Genomic DNA, 21,252 nt, shown 5'->3' on the forward strand with positions numbered 1-21,252 from the left:
CTGTATCCTAAAAGTCCTTCTGTGTTGCTACCAGCTGCTGCCACCTCTTGGAACTCTGCTTTTCGAAACTGATCACTCAGATGTGACTTGGGTTATCCCTGTTACATGTGCAACTGGTTCTATACTACATCCTGAAATAGTGAGAGATGCACACGGTAGTGGCACTAGATTACTAGATGACGTATTAATTAACTGCTTCATATTTTATATGCAGCAATGCATCTGTATGTACACAAAGTCTTTGTCCAAATACCCATTTTACCAGACTATTAACTTCCCTCTATTTGTGGGGATAAATCCTATGGGCAAGCAAGGACTGGGGACTAGTAAGAATCCTCTATATGAGCCACAGAACACCTTCCCAGCCATAGAGTGAGAGAATGAACCAGCCGAGAGATGATGGTCACCTTGCTTAATGCACAATTGGAAGGCACTCAGATACTACGATGTGAAAGTAGTAAAAGATCCTATATAAAATAGAATGGAGCTGTAGAAGTCCCTCCATGGCCCTGTGTAAAGGAGTTATCCATATAGCTGTGGATTCACTGCCCAACACCTTCTCCCCGCATGCTAAGGGACATGGAGTAACCCCTTTCCACAAGTGAATTACATCAGTTCTGCTGACCCAGGACCCTCATTGAGACAGCATAATTATCAGTGAACAAAAAAAAAAAAAAAGCACCTTTGGTCTCATTATTCCTTTTATTTTCATATAAATTAACATTCTAAAAAAATTGAAGTAGAAACACTAAATACAGTATTGCACATAGCGATCTCTGTTAGATATCCTATTATTTCATTTAGTATGGTAATATACATACCGCAGGTACTGAAGGGAACAGGAAGGCTACAAAACCAAAACATGCGACTGTATCCTTGCACTTAAATAAAAATAAATGCAAAAGTTAAGAGCAAAAGACTATAGTTTACATAAATACAAACATAGGTTTGAATCAGTGCCATTAAAATAAACTTTATTTTTAAAGTTACTTTCCATAGGTTACTCATAACAGCAAATAATCTCTTTTCTCTTTTGCAAGAAGTAACACTACTCCCAACAACACATGATTTTAGAAATCAATTCTTGGTAATCATATTCTTGCCAGAAATTATCGTGAACACAGAATTTCATATAGTTTTATCAAGCTACAGGAGACTTATTTTTCACACAAGTGAAGAACATATTTTCTAGTGCTTAGTATAAGTGACTAACAATGGATTCCTGAGGTCATATTTGACATTGCCCTTATGACACCTGGTACAGTATATTTGCCTCTGGAGAGCCAGGAATGTCTTATGATATACTAGGCTAGACAGGGAATAATCCTCCCCAGTAGGTTAGACCTCAAACCACTCAGAAGTTTATGCTACCCCTGTGTCTTCAATGCTAAGAAATTGTGAGCATGTGAACCCAATTCATGCCACACATTGCCATTTCCAAGAAAACAGTGCTTTGAAAGAGAATGGTTACAAGGCCAATTCATGTTGGGTTCAATAGTTACATCTGGGGCAGAGGGCCTTTACTGGGTGAACAAATCAAAACTAATAAATCCTTAGGTTAATTTCCAGATCGCAAATAGAAATTAATCATGTGGATTAAAAAGGAAGGCATAATCACAGATTTCCATTGCCTCCTAGCCAATGGTATGGACTACTTAGAGAGAAAAGTTTATGACTCTGATGTTAAATGTGAAATCGACATGAATTAGTCAATCACCTTTGTTTTGTCACTAGAGTTGACTACTGTATTTCTCTAATGCCAATTCCTAGATATATCTTTTTATATCCCTGGTAAAGGAAGTCTTAAATTAATTGAAAAGATAATTCAGAAAGGAAGCCTAGCTAGAAACATCGTAGTCCTGAGAATCATATATGACTCAAATAATCAGCAATATAACTGTAATATCCCTTAAGTTTTTCTGTATACAAATCAGCTGCTTTACATGTTAGCAAGCTATAGTGCCCGAGTTCCTCTTTTATCCTCTGAAGTACTCCTGTGATTTTCTGTGTTTACTGCTTTTCACTTAAATGTTTTTGGTTCAGGTTTTCCAACTCCCCCCTCCTGCTATTCACTATCTGGCAAAAGATGAAGAAAAAGTATGCTGCCTTATCGATTTTAAAGATAGTTAAGGTAAACATCTTGTTCCACAAATATTTAGTCATGGAGAGCAACCAAACAAGTTGAGAAAGCATTGATTATACTGTATAAACAGCACTTAACAATTCAAAATACAAACTACAAATGTCGACGTGAAACGGATACAAACAATTCACTAGAAGTAACATTTCTTTCCCTAATCTAAATGCAGTGGCATGGAGTATTTGTGTTAGACAGATGTTGCCAGTAGGAATGGAAATATTTTACTGTATCAAGTAGCATTCTTGTGAAGTTCAACTTTAACAGAATTTTCAGCATCTTCAGAACTGATGCAGATGCTGCCTCTTAGGCATGCTGGTTTGGTCTACTGGTATTAGACCATGAACTTTACAAAATACCAGTTTTTGGGTGGAGAACGAGGCATGGGATATAGGGAACTTGTCTCATGTCCATAACTAGTCTATTGCTGGGCACTCAATTACAGTGATTACATTCATTCATGAATGTACAGTATACATCTATCAGTGAGAAACTCTAGAGAACAAAAAGCAAATTTGAAAGGCCAAGAAGAAAACAAATGATCTGAATGATGTAGTTTCCTTTCCCGCCCCCAACAGACATGTTGAGTTTTCCTGATCAAGTGGCAATGGCTTTTGCATTTCTTCTCTCAGATCTTCATACTTATCTTTGCTTTCTGAAAAGAAACACCATAAGAAGGTAAGATACCATATATAAACATATGTATTATGCAAATATGTAAAGCACAGGGATATGTAGGCTGATCACCAAGTACATCGAATATATAGTTTACTTAAAAAACCCTGCAACAAACTTAGTTTTAAACAGATTTAAAGTACAAGATGGCTAACCATGCCTGTGGTTTTGGGGGCAGGGCCCATCATTTTGTTGTATGTACAGTGTCTAGCACAATGAAGTTCTGATCCCCAATTGGGGCTTTTAGGCACAATAGCAATACAAATAATTATAAACTTATTTAAATGCATGGCTGTTCTTAAATAATACCATAAATCTGCATGATTTTATTCTTGCAAAGTGGAAAATTCCAACCAAACAAGTTTTTAAAACCTACATCTTGATGTGATTACAAATAAAGTTGATAAACTAAGATCTAGTTTACCATTCCTAGCCAAGTTATTACTTCATTTACATTTCCTGTGTCACTAACCACGGCCAGTTACAATGAGAAACAACAGCAATAATTCTTTTCTTCGTGTGTTGGATTATGCCAGAGAGATTATGGTAAATGACAACATGTTTCATTTCAAGGACATGTGTCACATGTCACAATGATTCATAAAATATCATTAAATAGAAAACAAACTGAATCAAGTTTTTAGGAAAAAAACATGACCAAGGAAATAGTCATTCATTTTTAAATATTGCCAAAAAAGAAGCATGGGAAGACACTATGAAAATTATGGACCAGATTAATATTCCACTGGGAAAAAAATCCAGCCATTGTAAAATAGGCCCATGTCCTGAAAATGCTCATGCACTTAACTTTAGCAATTTCAGTAGATGGCCACTGAAGTTAATAGGAATTGCTCATGTACTTAAAACTAAAGATATGTGTAAGTATCTTCAGGATCAAAGCCATAGTTTATAGGGAGCTGTATATAGCTCAAAAGATTAGTAAAAGTAGAGTATCTTTTTCTAGATCTCTGTCTCTAACCCAGCCCAGGTGCATAGTGACTTATAGTCACTGGCATCTAATAGGTCGTCCACGGCCCAGGGGACAAGTGACCTCATCACAAAATCCCCCATCACAATTGGCAACAACTGGAAGGGCTGATCATTGGATGAGTTTGGAGACTGAGCTACCTCCTCACCCACCACAAAGGTCCGTCTCTTCCAGGTTCAGGGGGATAAGGCACATGGGCAGGGCACTGTGGGGAAATTTTCACTGCCACTACCTGAGTTGCGTCTGTTCTGTGGATAAATATAGGACTTCAGGGTTGTCAATCTGGCACCTTTCACAAAACCACTAAATTCAGACACATTTAAAAATAAATATTAACTAAGTATGTCAGGATAACGTACATACAAAACGCAAAAAGAACAAAGAAAAAAAGTTAATAGGAGCAGTATAATAATAATAATAATAATACAATCTGTTCTTACTATTCCAGAATCATGTCTTGGCTTTATATTATAAAGTGATTTCCCCTTTTTCTGTCTGCACACTTCTTCTGCTTCTTTAACCCTGAAGAAAGAAATTTTGATGAATATTTCACTGGGTTAAAGCCATTTGCAAGACAGCACAATATGTGAATCAAAGATTAAGGTTTAAAGACAACAAATGTGTAACTCCCCCCCCCCATACATGAATATGCAATGGTCTGCAAAATACCATTTATAATAAGTATTTGCTATTACAATACCACCAAGAAGACTGTATAATTTACCAGGGAAGATGCAATCACTTCTTATTAGTGAACGTAAAAATCACATTCTCTACTATATCATTAAAATTAGGATGCAAATATATCATGGTTAAAAAATATACTGTCTGACCCAAACAGTTGCTTTGCAAGTGTACGTATTGGAAACTGCATTTCCATCATTCATTGTTTACACTTCTGAAATGACCCCTCAACATTTCACTGTCTGCATACTGCCAACAAAAGCTTTGCCACTCTCGATCCTGACTATTCCCCAATTTGTCCTTCATTTACCCAATGATTTAATTCATTTTGGCAGAAACTTATTAAATGATTCAGCATAAATGTCCAGTCTTTGCTTTCATATTCATAATTGAGGAAACTTGGTTTTCAATTTAAAACACAAACAAACAAAAATATTTTTCAGTTTCAGAGCAGTTTACAGTCTCTGGTCCTGATTCTGTGATCATTTACTGCTGGGATCAGTGCTTATTATTAGGAGCTGACATCAGCGAGACCGCTCACAGTAGTCAGTGTTTGCAGGATTGGAGGCTAGTCTGGAATCCTTACTCACACAGGTATTTATATATTTTGATTTACAATAAGTATGTACAAACCCACCACCATCCTAAGCCTGTTCAGGCACCTTTGTCAGATATTAAAAGTACAAAATAAAGCGAATAGCTGCTCCTCCGACCTACAATAAATCAAGCTCAAGCAATGCTCTCTCCCCCTCCAAAAACAGCCCTTAATACGCTCCTTCCTCTCCAAAAGCCTGAGTAGCCCTTGCAGCAGGTTCTGAACAGCGACACATTTGGGCTTTTTTGGACCAAAGAGAGGAATAGGTTCTGAAGCTGAGGGTTTTTCACAATGGGAGTACTTGCTTCAATACAGATCCCTCATTTGAGGAGGGCTGCAAGTCAGGACCTAATTAAATGATGCTCAGCAAACACAGCATCTATGATAGGATAAACCTCCCTGGGTCCAGCAGCAGGGTGTTGTCAGTGGAGTACTATCCCCTAGGACAGGGGTCGGCAACCTTTCAGAAGTGGTGTGCCAGGTCTTCATTTATTCACTCTAAGTTAAGGTTTTGCGTGCCAGTAATACATTGTAATGTTTTTAGAAAGGTCTCTTTCTATAAGTCTATAATACATAGCTAAACTATTGTTGTATGTAAAGTAAATAAGGTTTTTAAAATGTTTAAGAAGCTTCTTTTAAAATTAAGTTAAAATGCAGAGCCCCCTGGACCGGTGGCCAGGACAGGGGCAGTGCGAGTGCCACCGAAAATCAGTTTGCATGCCGCCTTCGGCACACGTGCCATAGGTTGCCTATCCCTGCCCTAGGACCTGCTCCTGTCAGTAGCCTGCCAGAGCCCAGTTCTGGCGAGCTCCAGAACACTGTTTCAAATGTGTTTGCTTCATTAAGATTTTGATTGATCTGTGGCTCAATCTAATATTGATTGATCTGTGGCTCAATCAGACAGAAAAAGGGTGTTTGAAGCATTGATCCTGTGTCGGGCATTCCGTTATTGAACCTTTATGTTTCAGAGGCTTCTATTGTAAATGGTGACTCTTAATAGGGTGGACTCTTGAGTGAGGGATGGCAATGTACTTTATAAAGAAAAGGATAGCAAGAGAGAGTCAGGTAAAACCCACATTGACTTTCTGTATAGTTGCCGGCAGTGTGAATTTTGGAGACAGCTTAATTTGTCTTTTCATCATCATCCAACAGTGGGAAATAAACAGGAAAAAGATACTGAAGGAATGAGTACAGAGACCAATGATACATCCTTGGGCTGGTCCCAATGGATATTCTCCAAACCACTTGCATGTCTGCTATTTCGCTGTGACTATAAGGAGCAATGTGAGAAGCAGTTTAAAAAAAAAATCAGTGTTTTATGTTAAGGGCCAGATTTTCAAAAGAGACCAGTTCCCATTTAGAAACTTAAATGCGAGTGGCCAGTTTTTTCTCAGCACCCAGTGAAAATGTGACCCCAATTGTGTCTGCTGAGCACTTTTGAAAATTTGGTGTCAAGTCACTGTCTCTTTTATCCAATTTCAGCCAACATCTCCCAGCTTTTTCACAAACGCAAAATGTATACTTTTACAAAATCAGCTTTGATCATGATTCTCTGCCAGTTGTGAAATCAAAGCTCTGACTGCACTCAACATCTTAAACTTAACAAATATAGAAATGTTTCTAATTGTACAGTTTTTTTAAAAAAAGGTGATTACACGTTATTTTGAAACTGCATTTCCAGTCTAAATGAGAAGCAGATGAGACGGTGCTGCACAATATACACAGAGCCTTTGCAAAAATGCTTAACAGCCAAGTAACGCAGCTTTTGTAAAACATATTTAAAATGGGTTCAATAAAGGTAGCAGCCAAGATGTAGTGGTAGCTGTACAACAGCAGCTTAGACAGATGGTATAAAAGGCAATCAAGTTCACAGGACTCTGTTTGTTCACTTTCAAAGACCGATTTACCCTTTCTAATTGACTTCTATGTAAATTTGATCACATTTGAAGGAAGAAAAGTCACCTATCTCCTGTGGTCACTTCCTAATCTATTAGACAGTTTTTCCAATAAAAGATATTACCTCCCCCCCTTGTCTCTTTAGACACATTTGAGACTTTAAAAAGGGTCTATTACTACGATTAATATATATTATAACAGTGTATCTATCATTTTATGCAATTATAGCTGCTAGATAAGTGTCATATCCCACTTTAGTGAAAGTGGGTCAGATTCTTGGCTGGTGTAAATCAGCAGAGCTCCATGTGGCCTAGTATGTGTTCCTAACTCATCAACAAATTCATGGGTTATACTAAATAATTTATATTCTGCAAATACTAAGACTTCTCAACAACCTCTAATGCAAAGAACAGGTGGTATGAAACACCCCCCAATATTTCTCTAAACCAACTCACTCTGATCTGGAAATTGCTGTCCAGTAACATCAGGGAAGCTTTAGTTCCATGCTCCATCCCAAGTTAAGTGACCCTTTTCTGGGACATACTGGCCATCGTGTTTTATTTATGACCACACATGGCAGTTCTGTTGTGGACTGCGAGTCAATGCAAAGTCGCTGACTTGGATATTTTCTGGTAGATGTCAGAGATGCCCAGGCAGATCCAAGAGAAAACTAACTGTTCTTGGCATTACAATGAGAACAAAAAAAACACAACAAAAAACCACTCGCATATATTGTAAGTATGTCATCAATACGGTGCTAAAATTCTACCTTTGTCAGTGGAAGCTTTGATCTATCCAACATTGATTTTCCCCTCCATTCTAATAAAAATATTTCTAAACCAGATATTGTAACTTAGAGCTGGTTAACATATTTCAAATTCCAAAATTGACAAAGTTTAATTAAAAGTTTGAATTTCATTCAGAAAAGGGATGAAATAACCATAACTTTTAGTGAAAATGTCTCTATATTTCAACCAGCTCTAATTACAGCTTGTGGTCCTATATGAAAGAAGTGCTACAGAAGTTGACAGGCAGCTTGGCCAAACCTGAGCAGTGCGGGGCTGCGAGTGTGCTGGGTGGGAATTGGGAGCAAGCAGAGCTGGGCAGCTGGGATCAGGAGGAACTGATCCTGGAGAGGCACTCTGGTGAGTGGCCAGGAAGCGGGTAGTGTGTGAAGGGCTGGGGGGCAAGTTGATGGTGGGCTCTGAGGTGAATGGGGAGTGTTGGGTCTGCAGGGTGAGGGGCTGGAGCTGAGATTGGGATCTTGGAAGGTCAGTGGGGATTTGGGGAGAATGGGGGATGCTGGGGCTGAGGTCAGTGGAATGAATGTCAGGGCTGCTGGTGTGATGTGTATGGGGGCTGTCAGGAGAAGTGGAGGCTGATGGAGGGTCGTTTGGGTATATGTGGGGTGGGATGGGAAGGGTATTCAAAGGCTTGTGTGGGGTTTTGTGGGGTAGGGAGCACTTTGCTGAGGAAACCTTGTGCAGGGGCTGTTTATACCGCACAGGGCTGGCAGCAGCTGAAACAGAGCACTCCTGCTCTGGATGTGCTGCTCTGGCAGAGAGGACTGTGAGGCAGCATCCTCAGAGGTTCTCATCCCTCTGGTTTCTCCTACAGAGGGAACTCACTTCTCAGGAGGATAATTTACACTGGAAACAGCCCCAGCCTGTCAGCTCTCCCCCTTCAGCTCTCCCTTTGGGTTAAAAAATACAGAGGACCCCCCCGGTGTGATCTAGCCAGCAAGTCCTCACCTTCCCTCAGACTCGGTATTCCCACCTCTGCTGCTTCCATTCTAACTTGGGCAGGGGCTGGACAACAGCTGCCGTGACATATGGATCTCAGTCTAGTTTGGCAAAGTGTTAGTGTTTCCGACGGTGGGGGCGGGGGGAGGCAGCACACGTTCTCTGCATACCATAACAAGTCTTAGGTGGGGTGGAAATCAGTAAGTTCACTGCTGCTGTTTTGTATTACTACAGCTTTTGAAGAGAACTGCAGTGTTTATATTGGTTTGTTAAGGAGTGGCTTGTTTTGAGAGACAATAGGACTTGACACTGTTGAAAAACCTGGCCACCCTGCTCAAATTTTCCCCTCCCAACATCATGACAGAGGCGTGTCTGGGTCAGATCTGAATGAGTGGCGCTTGCCTCAGCCCATACTTCTACCATAGCCACTGAATCATCAGCAGGCTCATCATGCCCTCCCCATGAAAATCCGCTGCACCCCCACAGTGTAGAACCTCTGTTTTAGGGGGCAAGAGGAGAGCAGCATACTGATTTTTCGCCTAAGACAGCAGATTGTCTTGTATATCACCTGCATGGTCTACTTTAAGGAAGGCAGGACCCCCAACATCCACAGAGTACAGGGTCCCAAAAAACTTTAATCTGGGCCTGTTTATATATGTTGAAATCTCCAACTGCAGCTTTGAGTGTTTGCAGGATAGTTCTTGCAGAGACATGGTACAAGCCAATTGGCAATTAAACTTGGACTCTTAATAGGTCTTGTCTTCCAGTTTGGAAAATTAGGTCTTTAATTCTTCAGGACTGTGCAACCCAGTATTAGACACTAAGAGAGCTTCAACTGCTTCTACTCTAGACTTCTTTATAAAAGGTACATGGTGCGGTGTGACTTATGTTCTAAGACAATGTGCCAGGTTTTGGTAGGATGCATGGCCAATACTAAAAAAAGAACTTCTCTTGAGCCTGTGAATATGTAATTTATGGCACTATAAATGTGGTAAGTGAAAAATAGTGTGGTCTAGTGGACAGGGCCCAAAGCTGGGAGCCAGGAACTACTGAATTCTATTCACAGACAAACCACTTACTCATTGTGTGGCTTTGGGCTACTTTAACCTGTCTGTCTCTTGGCCTCCTGCTCCTGTGATGAGATGCATGCAGGCAGATTCTTGTGCTTGCAGGAAGCCTCAATGAAGTCAATACAACTCCACATGCATGCATCTTTAGCATCAGAAACTAAGCTTCTTCATCTGTAAAATGAAGATAAAATTAACCTGCATCACTGGGGTGCTGTGTGAGGCTTAATTTGTGACTATGTAAAAAATGGAAAGCATCGTGTAAGTGTTAAACTGTAGTATTACATACAAGAAGTCTGGTAAAAGCATTACCTTTTATCTCTAGCCTACAGCTGTGGTCATTAGGCTTCTTCAATGCTAAATCCAAAAGCAACTAAACTATTATTAATTGTTGCAATGTGCAAACATATATTCTGAAGGCTGAAAATATGACTTAATCCAGGATTTTGTTTAAATTTAAAATTAAAATGTACTGATTTCTCCTTTCAAAAAGCTCTAAAAATATACTGGTTTGAAAATTTCTACCACTTAAAATTACAGAAATCAAAAGGGCAGACAAGCAGCCACCAGCTAGACTAATACTTTAGATTAGTTGGACATGACTTTGAAATGTCATCAGCAGTTTCCTCCCTTCCTTGGGAGTCAGTATGTTTGTACTTTTTCACTATGATAAAGTGGACAGAGGAATGAACTCATTTTAAATCCCCTTTTCTTTGCCAACTGCCATGTTTTATAATACGTGCCGTGATGTGCACAGGATTTGTCAGTTATTTAAATTACTAATTTAGAATTATGCAAATGATTATATTTAGCATTTCCATTGTGTTTTCATCTATATATATATATGAAAGGAATTTTCAAAAGTGGATAAGCATAAGGCAGAAAAGTGAGAACAACCTTGGCTAATATATTTTCTATTTGCTCTATTAAGAAATATGCTAAAAATTAGTCTTATATATGTATGACTGATTTAATATATATTGAAATATATGTTGAATATCTTATAATGTATAAAGTTCCTATCACCATACCAATCAGCAATACTTGCAAAAAAATTAAAACAGAAATTATATTTAAATAGCTATAAAGTATGAACAAAATTAAAGAGAACAACCTGTGCTAGCATCAAAACTATAGTATTAGCCACACAGGAATAAAACAAAAGAAATGACGACAAAGGGGAAAATACCAAATCAATAAAAAGATCGAGGGGAGAGGGGAAGGGCCGAGAACCGTGGAATGTCCACAATTCTAATAACAAACAAGAATCTTGGAAGGGATATAAGCCATCATGCCTCAAGGAACAAACTCACCTCTTACTAATGGTGTTAAGAGGAAACTTTCCCTGGGGGCAAATTATTCCATAACTGGCTACTGCAGGGCTTCTTGCACCTTCCCCCGAAGCATCTGGTGTTGTCCACTGGGAAGCAGGTCACTGGATTTGATGGACCACTGATCTGATCCAACTGCTATATTCCTAAATATGTTTTGCCTAAGTAAGCACTGTGAGGTTGGGCCCCATTTTTGTGATAAATGTTCTAGCTATTATAACACAAAACCACTGAACAAATTCACAGTTTCAAGTGAATCAGAAAAAAGTAGGTCAGTTGTATGTCATAATCCTGGAAGAAGATGTGGCTGAATGTACAGTATATAAAAATTAAAGGTCACAAGCTCATTTACTCATGCACATTTTACTATTCTTTAATAGACAGTCTAAGAAACTAGTCTTAATATTTTTATATCAATAATAAAGTAGGATGCATTTTGCTAAAACATACACTTTTACTTACTGCTCTGACGATATCAACCCTATCTCAGCTCTCTTCACTGGATTCCTGCTTCATTCTGCATAAAGTTCAGACTCCTTTATGTCATTTTCAAGGCTTACCACAATTTTACTTCATCTACATCGCATTGTTTCTACTTACTTTTACTCTCACACCTTTTGCGCTGCTCACTCATCTTATCTTGGTGACAATCTCCTTTGGCTCACTCACATTTTTGTGACTTTTTTCTCACTCGCCTGCTATTGACTTCAGTGTCAATGCAGGTGGAAGTGCTATTTAATGAGTTTTACTCAGATGTAATAATTTTTTGAACACTGTAAGCAACCTGGTCAGAGAGATAAAGTTACTGTTTAACTATGGTGAGTTATTACAATTTCCTGTATGAATATATTTATCTAACTTCATAGGGGACTGTGGGAAAAGCAAGCCGGAAAGCAACATTTCTATACAAGAAAACCCCATTGGGGTGGGGGAGAAAAGGGAGGACAATTACAGAACAATGGCATACATCCAGGTTGATGTGACACAGATCTTCTAAAAAGCCCTTTGCTGAAAAGGGGGAGGGTGTCAATTGTCAGGAGCTTTCTAGTGGGACAGGCTGACAGAGAGACACTCTGCAGAGGAAATCTAAAAAAGTTGGTTCATCCCTAGATCCATGGAATGGCAAGCCTCTGGCAAAGGTGGGTGCACATATAGACTGGTTTATTGTTTTTAAGATCTGTTTTCTCCTAAATGCTTTGGTTCTAAATAAATAATGCTTGCTTTTAAGGGGGCTGTTTGGTCGCTGTATTACCACAGTAATTGCTGCTTATGGGTAAAGAAACGTAGGGCCAGTCTACACTACAGCACTACAACAGCAGAGCTGCACCAATGCAATGGTGCCACTGTAGCGCGTCTGGTGAAGACACGCTATGCCGATGGGAGAGCGCTCTCTCACCAGCATAATTACTCTACCTCAGCGAGAAGCGTAAGCATTGTTGGTGGGAGAGCATCACCTGCCGACAGTGCAAAACTTGTGTCACTTTTCACACCCCTGAGTGATGTAAGTTAGATCAGTTTAAACGATAGTGTAGACCTGCCCCAAGTCAGACCTGCTGAGATCTTGTGTGATTCCATCCTGAGACAAAAAAAACAGGAGTACTTGTGGCACCTTAAAGACTAACAAATTTATTTTAGCATGAGCTTTCGTGAGCTGCAGCTCACTTCTTCGGATGCATAGAATGGAACACACAGACAGGGGATATTTATACATACAGAGAACATGTTATGCATCCGAAGAAGTGAGCTGCAGCTCACGAAAGCTCATGCTAAAATAAATTTGTTAGTCTTTAAGGTGCCACAAGTACTCCTGTTTTTTTTGCGGATACAGACTAACACGGCTGCTACTCTGTATCCTGAGACAGGTGATGGCGCAAGGCCTGAGAACAGAGAAGAGGATGCGTTCAGACAGACCAGGAGGGGTCAGAGGTGCAGTTAACCCAATAACTATGATAAGGACTACTCACATGCTTAAAATTAAGCATGTGCTTAACTGCTTTGCTGGATCCAGGCCTGAAAGTCCTCAGTTTCCATTTTTAAAGCCCTTCTCAAAATCCACTCCTTTCAGCAAATTTTCACTTCCATTCCATTGCTAGCTACTCCTTTTCTGCCCCACCGTATTGCCTCGATTAAAACACAAGACTATACAAGTTTCATACATAACACAATATCAGTCACATTCTCTTTTATAGTTTTTGCCCCTCCCTTCTTCACCTGTTGTCATTTCTTGTGTTTTTTAAAATCAAGACCTAATCTTACAAACACTTACTACCAGGGTTAGTACTCACTGCTGTGGGTTGTCCAATTTAAAGCTAATGTTGTTCCAGTACTGTAAAAGGGTAAATGAGATGACCCAGGTAATTATAAGCCTGTCAACCTGACATTGATCCTGGACAAGATAATGGAGAGGTTGATACAGGACAAAGGAGCGTAATATAATTAATGCCAATCAACATGGATTTAAGGAAAATCCTGTTAAACTCACTTGATATCTTTTTCCATGAGATGATAAAGGTAATAGTATTGATATATTATACTTATGCAGCATCAAGTCAAATGTCTTACAGAAGTCTGACATTTTAATTAAAAACTAGAATACTACAAAATTAATATGGCACACATTACATGGATTAAAAGCTGGCTAACAGGATAGTTCTCCAAATTTAATTGTAAATGGGAATCGTGTGTTTCTAGGGGGATTCCCACAGAGATCAGTCCTTGGCACTATACTATTTGAAGATGATCTGGAAGAAAACAAAATCATCACTGATAAAGTTTTCAGAGGACACAAAAAATAGGGGAGTGGTAAATAATGAAGAGGACAGATCACGGATACAGAGGGATCTGAATTGCTTGGTAAGCTGGCAACTGCAAGCAAACACTATCCATGTTAATAGGGGTAAAAGTAAATGTATACATATATGAACAGAGAATGTAGGCCATACTTACAGAATGGGGGACTCTACCCTCGGAAACAGTGACTCTGAGAAAGATTTAGAGGTGGTGATGGATAACCAAATGAACATGAACTCCCAGTGCAATGCTGTGGCCAAAAGGATGAATGTGATCCTTGGATGTTGATCAATTGGAGAGGGTTCAAAGAAGAGCCCAAGAATGGTAAAAGAAAAACCTGCCTTATAGTGGCAGATTCAAGGAGTTTAATCTACTTAGTTTAACAAAGGGAAGGTTAAGGGGTGACTTGATTACAGTCCATAAGTACCTACATGAGGAACACATATTTGACAACGGACTCTTAAATGTAGCAGAGACAGATATAGCAAGATTCAAAGGCTGGAAGTTGAAGCTAGAGAAATTCAGACTGAAAAAAATCAGGCATATATTGTTAAGAGGGTAATTAACTATTGGGACACATTATCAAAGGTTGTGATGGATTCTCCATCACTGGCAATTTATAAATCAAGACTGGGTGTTTTTCTAAAAAGAGATGCTCTAGTCAAAACAGAGATTGTTTTGCAGAAATTCTATGGCCTGCGTTACACAGAGAGTCCCACTAGATGAGCACAATGGTGCCTTCTGGCCTTGGAATATATGAATCTATAAATTGCAGAGACCAGTCACAGCAGTGTGCAATCTCAGGATCAGACCTGTACGATGCTTTATAAATATTAAGTAAAATTTCCATAATTTGAATCCACCTCATTCAGACAGATGTATGTCTTCACTTAGCTAAAATGCTTTATTCCAGCAAGGACTTCCTCCAATGCAGCTACAGCTATAGTGGAACACTCAGTAAATGTAAAAAACATGCAACATCCATGAGCATGTGAAAAACTTACATTTTTAGCTAGTTATTATGCAGTGCAAAAGAGAGGCACTCAAATCCTGCCTTTGAATAAAATTTGGATAGTCTACTAAGGGTTAATCTAAACAGAGGGAGCGGTTTCTTGTTTCCATCATAATAAAATTGTTTTTCTCCAGCACTTTCACCTCCCACTCCCCCCAATTTATTGTCAGGCAAACATATACAAAAAGTTCACCATGATTAAGTTTAAAGACAGCTTGCAAGATGAATAAGGGAGATACACTTTGGCACAGATACAGGAAAAAGAAACCAGACGTCCTTGCAGCCCTGAAGACAGAATCATTTTATCTACCTTCTAGACCAAACGCCAGCCTGACCACAGCCTTATCAAGACTGAGAGAATTTCTCTCATCATTCAATCCAATGAGAAGGGGAGCCACTTCCCTGCCACAAAACATTAATAATTTTGTCTGAATAAGTATCTGTGGCAGACAGATTCATTTCCGACTGGCTCCGAGTAGGGCTTGGTGGAGACACCCTTACACTTCACTAGAGTCTACTAGTACATGACAAATTTAAACATACTGACAAGTTTGGAATGTTGCATGCTTTAGGTAGTAGAAATGGTCACAACAAACCTTCCAACAACAAGCTAAGAGCAGACATTATTATTACTCTTCGACAAGATACTTCATGAAACTCAACACCATTGTGTCTGTACAAATTAAATACATTGTGAGACAGAGTAAAAAACTAAGTGAGGAAAGAGATTCCATAGTTTGAATTAAATGGATTTTTAATCAGTTAAATAAAAGAAAAAAGGGAAGTCACGTGCTAAACAAAGGCTTTCAACTGTTCTGTGAGGATTGCTCTCTGTCTTGCAAGTAACATGTTTATAATACTAAGACATATGAGCAATTTCTTTAAAAATCAGCCAAACCATTCAGTGCCAGACATTTCTCCAATCTCTGGAGTACCACATAAGGAAAGAGAGTTATAAAAATCTTTCTTGTGAAACTGTTTATGAAGAGAAGGGCTAAATGTGATTATTTCACCCTGTTTTTAAATGTGTTTATTTAATTATTTACTAAATACTCTTTTAGAGCAGGAGGTCATATTTCTTGCATGAGATAATCGCAGCTAGAAATCAGAATTGTTAAAATAAAAGTAGTTTATAAAACACAAGCAAAAGTTTAGAGCTCTTGCACTAAGCTATCAGGGTTGAAGTGATGAAACAGACATGATTCAGTAACTGACTGCAAAGACTTTTACATAGATAAGAAGCACATTATAATGTACCTGGTCCCATCAAATTGACGGATGAAACCTAACCTCTGCCTACCAACAAAGAGGTTATGCATTGGACTATCTTGATATCACAGCCAACTTCTTGCACTGCTCCTTTAAGGACTGTGTAGCAGACAATAGCTGGCCGAAAGGCACTGTGATTAATCATACTTTGGCTCAGAGGATCAAGGACAAATGTATTAAAATGTTTTAATCTGACCACTTAAAATAGAAGCTAACCTGTAGCAGAACCCTGGACATTTTCCTCCTTTGTCAACAACTGATGCCCAGTACTGCCCGGAGATGTCATTTCTTAAACAACACACATCTTGACAATACAACGAAAAAGGTGCCTGGTGCGTTTTGTTGATGAAGATTTCATTGAGATTAGCGAGTATTGTAGATCTACATTTTATTTATTTTACTTTCAGAGATTAGTCCACATCTTTGGATGATGAAATCTGGCATATAACTCCCTTGACTTGTACATTATAGAAACATGGAATCATAGAACCAGAAGGGACCTCGAAAGTTCTTCTAGTCCAGTCCCCTGCACTCATGTCAGGACTAAGTATTATATAGACCATCCCTGACAGGTATTTGTCTAACCTGCTCTTGAAAATCTCCAATGATGGAGATTCCACAACCTCCCTAGGTGACTTATTCCTGTGTTTAATTACCCTGACAGTTAGGAAGTTTTTCCTAATGTCCACCTAAACCACCCTTGCTGCTGTTTAAGCCTCTTGCTTCTTGTCCTATCCTCAGGAGTTAACGAGAACAATTTTTCTCCCTTTCTTATAACCGCCTTTTATGTACTTGAAAACGTATGCCCCCCCCCCTCAGTCTTCTCTTCTCCAGACTAAACAAATCCATTTTGTTCAATCTTTCCTCACAGGTCATGTTTTCTAGACCGTTAATCATTTTGTTGCTCTTTTCTGGACTTTCCTCCAGTTTGTCCACATTCTTCCTGAAATGCGGTGCCCAGAACTGGACATAATACTCCAGTAGAAGCCGCATCAGCGCAGAGTGGAGCAGAAGAATTACTTCTCAGGCCTTGCTTACAACACTCCTGCTAATATAGCCCAGAATTATCTTTGCTTTTCTTGCAACAGTGTTACATGTTGACTCATATTTAGCTTGTGAGCCACTATGATCCCCAGTACTCCTTCCTAGGCAATCATTTCCCATTTTGTGTATGCGCAACTGATTGTTCCTTCCTAAGTGGTGTATTTTGAATTTGTCCTTATTGAATTTCATCCTATTTACTTCAGACCATTCCTCCAGTTTGTCCAGATCATTTTGAATTTTAATCCTGTCCTCCAAAGCACTTGCAACCCCTCCCAGCTTCGTATCGTCTGCAAAATTTACAAGTGTACTCTCTATGACATTACTTAAATCACTGATAAAGATATTGTACAGAATGTGACCCAAAATGGATCCCTGTGGGACCCCACTTGAGATGTCCTTCCAGCTTGCCTGTGAACCACTGATAACTACTCTCTGGGAACAGATTTCCAACCAGTTATACACCTACCTTATAGTACTTCCATCTAGGTTGTATTTCCTTATAGTGTTTATAAGAAGGTCATGGGAGACAGTATCAAAAGCCTTACTAAAGTCAAGATATACCACATCTACTGCTTCCCCCTCTCTACAATACTTGCTACCGTATCAAAGAAAGCTATTAGGTTGGTTTGACAATACTTGTTCTCGAAAAAGCCATGCTGACTGTTACTTATAACCTTATTATCTTGTAGGTATCTGCAAATTGATTGCTTAATTAAGCATTTTGTGTCTGTTTTAATTAAGCTGACTGGTGTGTAATTCCCTAGCGTGTCCTTATTTCCCTTTTTATAGATGGGCACTATATTTGCCCTCTTCCAGTCCTCTGGAATCTCTCCCATCTTCCATGACTTTTCAAAGATAATCACTAATGGCTCAGATATCTCCTCAGTCAGCTCCTTGAGTATTCTAGGGTGTATTTCATCAGGGCTGGTGACTTGAAGACATCTGACTTGTCTAAGCAATTTTATCTCATTTTCACAGGTATTCATTATGTTAGAGGTTCAATTGCTGCTAAACTTTTTAGTGATGACTGAAACAAAGAATATGAATGAGAGACTGTTAGGCAGCTCTCTTAACACCACATTCTACAGGCCATTACCCTCCGATCCCACTGAGGGTTACCAAAAGAAACTACACCATCTGCTCAAGAAACTCCCTGAAAAGCACAAGAAAAAATCTGCACAGACACACCCCTAGAACCCTGACCAGGGGTATTCTATCTGCTACCCAAGATCCATAAACCTGGAAATACTGGATGCCCCTATCATCTCAGGCATTGGCACCCTGACAGCAGGATTGTCTGGCTATGTAGACTCTCTCCTGAGGCCCTACACTCCCAGCAATCTTTGAGACACCATTGACTTCCTGAGGAAACTACAATCCATTGGTGATCTTCCAGAAAACACAATCCTGGCCACTATGGATGTAGAAGCTCTCTACACCAATATTCCACACAAAGATGGACTACAACCCACCAGGAACAGTGTCCCTGATAATGTCACGGCAAAAATGGTGTCTGAACTTTGTCCTCACCCACAACTATTTCACATTTGGGGACAATGTATACCTTCAAGTCAGTGGCCCTGCAATGGGTACCCGCATGGCCAACATTTTTATGGCTGACTTAAAACACGCTTCCTCAGGTCTCATCTCCTAATACCCCTACTCTACTCGCACTACATTGATGACATAATCATCTGGACCCATGGAAAAGAAGCTCTTGAGGAATTCCACCATGATTTCAACAATTTCCACCCCACCATCAACCTCAGCCTGGACCAGTCCACACAAGAAATCCACTTCCTGGACACTACAGTGCTAATAAGCAATGGTCAAATAAACACCACCCTATACTGGAAACCTACTGACTGCTATACTTACCTACATGCCTCCAGCTTTCATCCAGCCTACAGCCAAGCTCTAAGATACAACCGCATTTGCTCCAACCCCTCAGACAGAGACAAACACCTACAAGATCTCTATCAAGCGTTCTTACAACTACAATACCCACCTGCTGTAGTGAAGGTACAGATTGACAGAGCCAGAAGAGTACCCAGAAGTCATCTACTACAGGACAGGCCCAACTAATAAAGTAACAGAATGCCACTAGCCATCACCTTCAGCCCTCAACTAAAACCTCTCCAGCACATCATCAAGGATCTACAACCTATCCTGAAGGATGATCCCTCACTCTCAGAGATCTTGGGAGACAGGCCAGACCTCGCTTACAGACAGCCCCTCAACCTAAAGCAAATACTCACCAGCAACCATACACCACACAATAAAACACAAACACAGGAACCTATCCTTGCAACAAAACCCGTGGCCAACTCTGTCCATATATATATTCAAGGGACACCATCATAGGACCTAATCACATCAGCCACACTATCAGAGGCTCATTCACCCACACATCTACCAATGTGATATATGCCATCATGTGCCAGCAACGCCCCCTCTGCCATGTACATTGGCCAAACCAGACAGTCTCTATGCAAAAGAATATGTGGACACCAATCAGACGTCAAGAATTATAACATTCAAAAACCAGTCGGAGAACACTTCAACTGCCCTGGTCACTCAAGTACAGACCTAAAAGTCACAATTTTTCAACAAAAAAAAGTCAAAAACAGATTCCAATGAGAAACTGCAGAACTGGAATTAATTTGCAAAATGAACACCATTAAATTAGGCTTGAATAAAGACTGGGAGTGGATGAGTCATTATACAAACTAAAAACTATTTCCCCATGCTAATTTTCCCCCTACTGTTACTCACACCTTCTTATCAACTGTTGGAAATGGGCCATCCTGATTATCACTACAAAAGTTTTTTTTTCTCCTGCTGATAATAGCCCACCTTAATTGATTAGTCTCATTAGACTTGGTATGACAACACCCATTTTTTCATGTTCTCTTTGTGTATATCTATCTTCCTACTACAGTTTCCAGTGCATGTATCTTTAGCCCACAAAAGCTTATGCTTATGCTCAAATAAATTCATTAGTCTCTAAGGTGCCACAAGTACTCCTTGTTCTTTTTCCTGAAACAAAGAAGTCATTAAGCATCTCTGCCATTTCCATGTTTTCTGTTATTGTTCCCCCCTGCGCCCATTGAGTAATGGGCCTACCCTGTCCTTGGTCTTCCTCTTGCTTCTAATATTACTCCCGTTTCAATCTTGAGTATTGAATGGCCTTTGGATCCATTTCAGTACTACAAGTCCTTGGCACTCTGCAAAACTTGATACTAGAGCTGATCAGAAATTTTCTGCTGGAATGATTCTCTGACAAAAAATGCAGTTTCTGTAAAATTTCTGGCTGGAAAATCTAAATGAAATTTTTCATTTTGGACAGGTTCCACCCAAACAGGAATATTTAGTTTTGAACTGTTCAGCTTAGAACTGATGTGAAACATTTTTCCCGGATCATGGTGCATAGCCTTATTAAAGTTGTAATTTGGGCCCCCGTTCTCTCCTATTGTCTGGGCTCTGTGGAGGACTACATCTCTCACATTGGAGAATGGACTTCCCTACAATCAAGCAGAGTGGGACATCAAGGCATGAAAGTGCCTTTTTGTGTGCATCATGGGAGATGTAATCCGACCAGGAAGTCTGGCCCATAGGGAAGAATGGAAGCATCAGGTATTCAAATAAGAGCACCCATGAGGCGAAGCACCACAATAGGAAATGCAGTTTAATGTTGAACTTAGAAGCATTTCAAGTTAATATAAACCAAAATCAAACATTTTGATTGCAGAATGTTGAAATGTTCATTTTGATTGAAAGTGTAGAAATGTTTCATTTCAACATTTCCTAATTTACATTTTTTGAATACTTCACTCCATGAAATATTTTAATATTGCATTTTTTCTCCTGATTTAGGATGACAAATGTTGAAACATTAGAATTTCCTGTGGGACAGAACTTGCAAATTTCACTCAGCATCACTTGGAACGAAGATCCTGGTGGTCTAGGGATTTTGTCTTACTCTGCTATGCAACAAGAGAAAGGCCTATTGTGTAATAACC

General features: G+C 39.5%; 1 protein-coding gene across 3 annotated transcripts in view; it reads right to left on the reverse strand.

The window, feature by feature from the left end:
- Nucleotides 1-688: 688 nt before the first annotated feature.
- FMN2 (formin 2) overlaps nucleotides 689-21,252 on the reverse strand; it is a 244,166-nt gene continuing 223,602 nt past the window's right edge. For 2 of the 3 annotated variants that reach the window (XM_039532227.1, XM_039532225.1), the window contains 2 exons: nucleotides 4,241-4,322; nucleotides 689-2,792 (listed from right to left, as the gene is read on the reverse strand). In XM_039532227.1, coding sequence (XP_039388161.1) covers nucleotides 2,766-2,792; nucleotides 4,241-4,322 — 109 coding nt within the window. In that variant the 3' untranslated portion in view covers nucleotides 689-2,765. The remainder of the gene's footprint in view (nucleotides 2,793-4,240; nucleotides 4,323-21,252) is intronic. The other variant, XM_039532226.1, reaches the window with a different exon arrangement.

Source organism: Mauremys reevesii, linkage group 3, assembly GCF_016161935.1.
Source record: "Mauremys reevesii isolate NIE-2019 linkage group 3, ASM1616193v1, whole genome shotgun sequence".
NCBI lineage: Eukaryota > Metazoa > Chordata > Testudines > Geoemydidae > Mauremys > Mauremys reevesii.